We start from the raw sequence: 8,249 nt of genomic DNA, 5'->3' as shown, positions 1-8,249 counted from the left end.
TACAAACAGATAGTAGCCAGTATGGTTTAGGTTGTTGCCTGCTTCAAAACAATAGGCCAGTAGCATTTGCATCAAAGAGTTTGAACGACACAGAAAAAAAATATCCTATTATTGAAAAAGAAGCATTAGGTATAAAATTTGCCTGCCGAAAATTCCACAATTATGTTTATGGTAGAAAAATCTTGGTTCAAACAGACCACTTGCCTTTAGTATCTATCTTCAGAAAAAATATTTCAGAAATTGCCTCAGAAAGAATTGTCAAAATGAGACTTAGTCTCGAGCATCTTGACCACTACAAGACAGGTAAAGGTTGGTAATGTAGATTATTTCACAATCTGGATGAATGACTATTTGGCAAAATTCCATGATGCTCGTTCTACTTCTGTTCCCATTTTTCGCCAAGTCCTACTCTTCCCTATTTGTTGGAGTCACCTATGCAGCCTTTGTACTGCCCACTTTGATTTCTGCCAACCATAGATATCCTCCGACACTCCATGATGCTAGCTTTACCCCACTCGGGCTGGGTGACTTGGTGAGGTTAATGTGAGTAAGTGGGTAGCTTGCTAGCTTGTCATCAAATGGAGGACAAAACCTATGTGACAAAGCAGGTATACAGTGACATTAAACCTGTATCAATAAAATATTCCACAATTCAGATGGATTACATACATACCATAGAGGATGGGTTATTCTGAACAGCAGTGGAGAGGTAAGAGTAGAAAAGTTTCTGTTGCATTTTGAATTTGATAGTAGAAATCTGAAATGTAGAAGCAAGAAGTTTAATAAATAATTATTTTCCCACTACATGATGTGACCTTTACCCACTTTTATAGGGAAAATTACTTGTTCAGCTTTTAAGCTATGCCTAACTTTAATCTTTTACTGATAAAAACAAGATGGAAATTACTTTTATAGGGAAAATTACTTGTTCAGCTTTTAAGCTATGCCTAACTTTAATCTTTTACTGATAAAAACAAGATGGAAATTAAAAAAATCTGATGTGAACGTCACATAACTTTTCTTATCCTATTGAATGATGCTTATTTGGGTGTTTTTCTACCCCAACTTTTACAATATTTCCTTGTCCTACTGTTGGACCTACAATGGTCCAATACAATACAGCAAACCATTTAGTTGGTATAGCTGAAAACCGCCAAAAAGCGGTCAAAATTCCGCCAAGCGTTGCACCGAACTTAACCAAAAATTTTGAGTTGCACCCTTGTCACACTTGATACAATACAGCAAACCATTTAGTTGGTATAGCTGAAAACCGCCAAAAAGCGGTCAAAATGCCGCCAAGCGTTGCACCGAACTTAACCAAAAATTTTGAGTTGCACCCTTGTCACACTTGACAGCTACATACCAAATTTTAAGTCTCTAGCTCATACCATTCTCGAGATATTTTGTTTACAGACAGACAGACAGAAGAATACAATACAGCAAACCATTTAGTTGGTATAGCTGAAAACCGCCAAAAAGCGGTCAAAATGCCGCCAAGCGTTGCACCGAACTTAACCTTGCACCCTTGTCACACTTGACAGCTACATACCAAATTTCAAGTCTCTAGCTCATACCATTCTCGAGATATTTTGTTTACAGACAGACAGAAGGATTGCATTTTGTAAGGCATAGAAAACACGGTCCACTTAAAACTTGAAAGTTGTTTTCTTCATGTGGGTTAAAGCTCTATTAAACACATATGCCCACCGCGCGTGCATTGGTCTACGTGACTTTCTACATGTCTAGCAGATCCCCATTTCTACTTTTAGAACTATTTTCAAATTTTGGATGCATTTAGAAAAATATCTAGTATAAAATAACAGCTAGATATGAATTAATGAGCTGAAGATCTAATCTGAATGTGTTTAGACAGGTTTTAGAATATGTATAGGTACCTAATAAATAGTAAATAAATAGGTAGTTTAAGTCATTAAAGAGTAAAGAAGAGAGATTGAAGAGTGGTAAACATGAGAGCATGTCCAACTAAAAGATAGACTTTATTTTATTTTATCAGTTACTACTTAACTACTGTTTGCCTCTAACTTTGCTAAAGAGAAAATATTTTTTGGGATTCAAAGCCAGAATGTCAGTCGAGTTAGTTTGGGGTGAGTAAAGAAGAGAGATTGAAGAGTGGTAAACATGAGAGCATGTCCAACTAAAAGATAGACTTTATTTTATTTTATCAGTTACTACTTGACTACTGTTTGCCTCTAGCTTTGCTAAAGAGAAAATATTTTTTGAGATTCAAAGCCAGAATGTCAGCCGAGTTAGTTTGGGGGGTAGTACATCTGCCTAATAAGTGCTGGATTTTGGGTTTGATTCCCAACCAGGGAAAAAGTTATCCTTAACAGATAAAGTTTGTTATCATAACAGCTGGCTTTCACCTATCTTCTCTTCCTTCTCTTTATTTCTTGATGATAAGACCTTGATTGTTACAGTTCTCTCTATGAAACATCTTTAGGATAAAAAGGTACAACTCTGGAAACGTGATCCTATAACTTCAGACTGGTCTGTTACCCATTTTTAAGGGGTCTATTTAGGATAAAAAGGTACAACTCTGGAAACGTGATCCTATAACTTCAGACTGGTCTGTTACCCATTTTTAAGGGGTCTAAAAAAACTATAGGTGTTTCACCACCTTTCTCATTTCAGAATGATGAAAAATCTGCTAAATTGATTTACAGCTCTGTGTTGTAGTGAAAAGAAACACAATATTACTTAAACCTTGTACTTCAGTTGTTTTTTTTTCCTTGTGACACATTACTTAGGTACTCCTTGCAATGCCATCCATTTAGCTTGAAGTGTGAATGCTCAAAACCAGAAGACATACCAAAGACAGCCATTACCAGAGATTCTTACACTCTGTCACGTCGGGGTCACCATTTTGGTAGGAGTGTATGATGACATTGATGACTCTGTTGGATACACTATTGAGTAAGTACTACTATTCAAACATCACTTAAACACTTGATTACCCCTCTATTGAGTAAGTACTACTATTCAAACGCCACTTAAACACTTGATTACCCCTCTATTGAGTAAGTACTACTATTCAAACGCCACTTAAACACTTGATTATCCCTCTATTGAGTAAGTCCTACTATTCAAACACCACTTAAACACTTGATTACCCCTTTAAGTAAGTACAACTACCCATACTACTCGAACACTTGATTATCTTTTTATTGTGGGAGGAATGGAAAAACTACCCCTCTATTGAGTAAGTCCTACTATTCAAACACCACTTAAACACTTGATTACCCCTTTAAGTAAGTACAACTACCCATACTACTCAAACACTTGATTATCTTTTTATTGTGGGAGGAATGGAAAAAACACGTGCCTACAGGATTGCATTAAAGGTTCGTTATCTGAAAATATTCGCATTAATTACAAATAGATTGATAAAAGGGGTGGGGATATTCCCTCAAAGCCATATATGATAACATTTCAGGGCAATTTCCAAAAATATTTATAACTATGTTTTTGTTTCAGAGTTCAGCACCCAGATAATGACGGCAAAATATCTGCCATAATGTTTAAGGTTTGAGCACACACTGCATTTAAATGTGTTTTCCATGATAAGTAATGTTAAGACTATTTTCATTTTTTACTTTCTATTACCAAAGTATAGTGAGGCTATACCTACTACTAATGAGAAAGTATTGCAATCGGTCCATTTTTTACTACTAAGGTTTTTAGTAACGGGGTTTACCCTCTACGAGTATTAGGTGACAAGATACCCACATCACCCAACTTGAGTGGGACCAGGAAAAGATGAAAATAGTGGATGTGCTAAAAGCACCAAATTTTGAAGGTGATACGAAACGAGGAGTTTGATAGGAGGGTAGGGGAAAGTGTAAAAGCTATACCTACTACTAATGAGAAAGTATTGCAATCGGTCCATTTTTTACTACTAAGGTTTTTAGTAACGGGGTTTACCCTCTACGACTGGGACTAGGAAAAGATGAAAATAGTGGATGTGCTAAAAGCACCAAATTTTGAAGGTGATACGAAATGAGGAGTTTGATAGGAGGGTAGGGGAAAGTGTAAAAAGTCTACATTTCAGTCTATTACCAAATAAGCTATACCTACTACTAATGAGAAAGTATTGCAATCGGTCCATTTTTTACTACTAAGGTTTTTAGTAACGGGGTTTACCCTCTACGAATATTAGGTGACAAGATACCCACGTCCCACATCACCCAACTTGAGTGGGACCAGGAAAATATGAAAATAGTGAATGTGCTAAAAGCACCAAATTTTGAAGGTGATACGAAATGAGGAGTTTGATAGGAGGGTAGGGGAAAGTGTAAAAGGTCTACATTTCAGTTTATTACCAAAGTTTGTGGTAAACTTTACATTAGAGAGGGAAATTATCTGTGAATTTATTGTGAATCGATGTCGGTGGACGGCCGGTCGACTATGTGTGGACACACCTTTACAGTTCCCAATGGCTCACTGAAAGTAAAGTAGTACCTATCCATCTGGTCAATCGCGTGCTATTCAAAAGAGACCCTCTGTGCATTCATAATTTTGTAGCTAAATTTGTAATTCAACATTTTGAGAGTTTGTTGAATGCCCTTGATATACATAATTTACCTAGGTACAAAGTTAACTGATAATAAACTGATAACGTGAGATAAAGATCAAGAGATAAACGACTTACGTTAATATCTACTGGAAACTGGAAAGTCTAGTGTTTTTGTTTTTAGTGGGAATGGTTTATGAGTCCAGATTATAGATCTACGTTTGAAAGGATCTTTCGTGATATTTGGATAAACTTCAGCCTTTCAAGAGGTAAGTAGGGTAGATTTGAATTTATGTACCTAATCCTAATACCCACCTATCTGCTGCTAGAATGAAAATGAAAAGCAACTTTAGCCCTGGATTTATTAAAGCTCTCATCTAAGTATTTGAGCATTCACACTTCAAGCTAAATGGATGGCATTGCAAGTAGGGTTTCCAGACGTCCGGGTTTTTACATGTTTGTCCGGCGTCCGGGGGGGATTTTTGAAAATTTGGGAAATGTCCGGGTTTTTGATGAGATTCATAAATCACAGTATTTATTGAATAATTTATTAATTTGGCTCTTTTATTCAGTGAATTCAGTTCAGAATAAGTACACAGTATTTATTGAATAATTTATTAATTTGGCTCTTTTATTCAGTGAATTCAGTTCAGAATAAGTAAAACCTACTTCATGTTTTACCAAACCTACTTCATGTTTTACCTAGAAATGCCTACAATTTATACATAGGTTGACAATTCGTCATGTGTATTTTACATGACTAATGATTGTCTTTACATTATGGACATTCGTAGAAGATGCCTACAATTTATACATAGGTTGACAATTCGTCATGTGTATTTTACATGACTAATGATGATTGTCTTTACATTATGGACATTCGTAATTCATGAAACATTTATACATAGGTTGACAATTCGTCATGTGTATTTTACATGACTAATGATTGTCTTTACATTATGGACATTCGTAGATATTCATGAAACATCAACAAAACCAGTAAAAATGTTTGTGTCTTTACATGACATTCGTAGATATTCATGAAACATCAACAAAACCAGTAAAAATGTTTGTTTTCATCGGAATGAGAAGAAGAACGATTGAAACATCAACAAAACCAGTAAAAATGTTTGCTTTCATCGGAATGTGAAGAGGAACGATCGTGTGTAACTTAAGTAAGGTATGTAAATGCAGTGTTCTCTGCACCCTGGGCACTGGTGCAAACTATACATTTTGAAATTTGGGAAATGTCCGGGTTTTCGATGGAATATCCGGGTTTTTGGAACCAAATGTCCTACTTTTTAAAAATTTGATCTGGAGACCCTAATTGCAAGGAGTACCTAATGTGTCACAAGGAAAAAAAAAAAAATAAAAAATATGTAAATGCAGTGTTCTCTGCACCCTGGGCACTGGTGCAAACTATACATTTTGAAATTTGGGAAATGTCCGGGTTTTCGATGGAATATCCGGGTTTTTGGAACCAAATGTCCTACTTTTTAAAAATTTGATCTGGAGACCCTACTTACAAGCCCCTTCCCTTCTTTCTCAGGTTGTGGAGAAGTGCAGGCGAGGATAGCTGTTATAGACGACTAATCGAAAGTTATAGAGGACTATCTACTCTGAAGTTATGTTGGCGACTCTGGTCTATCGTTTTAATAGTAGGCTTTTAGTCATCGACACAAAGAGTTAAAACTGTTAAGAGTATATTAATGTGGACCAATACGAGCGAAACCAGTTCCCAACTTCTGATAAGTCTTTACAAACTTGAACTTACAAGGCCCTTCCCTTCTTTCTCAGGTTGTGGAGAAGTGCAGGCGAGGCCGCTACCAGCCGCTCCTCCTCCTATTCGCCGTCCCAGAAGGCACGCCCATCGACACATCGGCCGCTCCCAAGGCCGTTACCATGGCAACTAAGGCCCCCTTAGTCCCCGCCCCTTGCAAGTCCCCCCTGCAGTTGACGAAGCAGACTTCCGCCCCTGTTCTGGGCGGGAGGAGGTCATTGACCCCGAGTCCGGAGAAATCGACCAGTCTAGGCCATGTCAACCAGAGACGCGCTGTTACGCCCAGCCCTGAGACCAACCAGGAGTATATTCGAGCGGTAAGTGACGGTTTTTGATAAATTTAAGAACTAGGAATTTATGAACTGGGGTCGACTGGATCAGGTACAAATGGTACAATATCATGTCTTCTGATGAAGTGTTTCGCACATCGAAGCGTTTACATGTGAGTTTAATTACAGTTACCTGCCTACAGGATTGCATTAAAGGTTCGTTATCTGAAAATATTCGCATTAATTACAAATAGATTGATAAAAGGGGTGGGGATATTCCCTTAAAGCCACATGGTAACATTTCAGGGCAATTTGCAAAAATATTTATAACCATGTTTTTGTTTCAGAGTTCAGCACCCAAATAATGACGTCACTTCACTCCCTAGCACTCAACCTCTATTCTCCTCTCATCAAGATAGAACGCACCCTGTTCTCCCTGCCCAACATGTTCACCCTCTTGTGTCAGTTAACTTTCTTCAGTCAGTGTGATCGTCTCCTCCTCACAGAACACAAGATATCTTCCCTCTACACCCTCATCTTCTACAATGTCCTCACATACTGTGTCTCCTACATCATGGAGCTTGTTCTCCCTGCCCAACATGTTCACCCTCTTGTGTCAGTTAACTTTCTTCAGTCAGTGTGACCGTCTCCTCCTCACAGAACACAAGATATCTTCTCTCTACACCCTCATCTTCTACAATGTCCTCACATACTGTGTCTCCTACATCATGGAGCTCATTACTAAGGAGTCCTGGTGTATGTATGTCACTGTATCTGACACCTGTAGTCTCAAACATCTCAGTATGACTGTTACTAAACTTGTGCTGGAATGGACCAAAGCCATCACGTTCCTTATAACATTTGTATTTCTGTTACTAGCTTTTACATTAGAGCAGGCGCTGGATAAGTATTTCCCGACCAAACTCTACCTCGGTGTGACGTTCCTACACTATATTGCTACTGAGAAGTTCTTCGTTTCTCAATTTCCGCGGCTACTTGCTTCGCTCGATCTCGCCTCCGTGGATGGACTGGAAGAATATTACGCGCCAATCATACTCAAACTATTCACCTTATGTCTCTCCACACTATCTTGCCTCGCATCTCTCCTATGTAAACTCTACACGTGTATACCACTCTGCGCGTATCTCAACATATTTCTCGTCTACAAACAAATAGACATTGTCCATTTACCCGCGCTCCGAAATGAGCTTAACCTCTTGAAACCCTATCGCTATGCCACGCAACAGGAATTGACAGACTGGAATGATATTTGTCCTATATGTCTGAATACGCTCACTCTACCTAGAACGCGCATTACCCCTTGCTTTCATTTGTTCCATGCAGACTGTCTGCGTAAATATTTGAAATTACTTCGCAACAACACTTGTCCTATGTGTAAGAAAATGTTACTCATGTAGATACCTAAATGCGTAAATATTTGAAATTACTTCGCAACAACACTTGTCCTATGTGTAAGAAAATGTTACTCATGTAGATACCTAAATTAATAAAAAATCACTTGTCTTTTGTTGGATTTATAATTATTATTTCTTCATTAATAATTTAAACGTTAGAGCTAATACTTTTTTAAATACAATTTTACAAATCTGTGGCAAAGCAACAGCAACACTAGTAGCCTCCACAGGATTAAGCCTAAATACTCTCTATC

General features: G+C 37.7%; 1 protein-coding gene across 1 annotated transcript; it reads left to right on the top strand.

The window, feature by feature from the left end:
• The first annotated feature begins 395 nt into the window (after positions 1-395).
• On the top strand, positions 396-8,003 carry LOC103514981. Its single transcript, XM_026827811.1, has 4 exons — positions 396-491; positions 2,957-2,986; positions 6,928-7,151; positions 7,306-8,003. Exons 3-4 carry the CDS (start codon positions 6,945-6,947, stop codon positions 7,996-7,998), a joined length of 900 nt encoding a protein of 299 aa, XP_026683612.1. The 5' UTR covers positions 396-491; positions 2,957-2,986; positions 6,928-6,944; the 3' UTR covers positions 7,999-8,003.
• Positions 8,004-8,249: the final 246 nt, after the last annotated feature.

The sequence above is a fragment of the Diaphorina citri genome, unplaced genomic scaffold (genome assembly GCF_000475195.1).
Source record: "Diaphorina citri unplaced genomic scaffold, Diaci psyllid genome assembly version 1.1 scaffold1253, whole genome shotgun sequence".
Lineage (NCBI taxonomy): Eukaryota > Metazoa > Arthropoda > Insecta > Hemiptera > Psyllidae > Diaphorina > Diaphorina citri.
The sequence above is the reverse complement of the archived record's forward strand: the minus strand, read 5'-3'. Positions and strand labels throughout refer to the sequence as shown.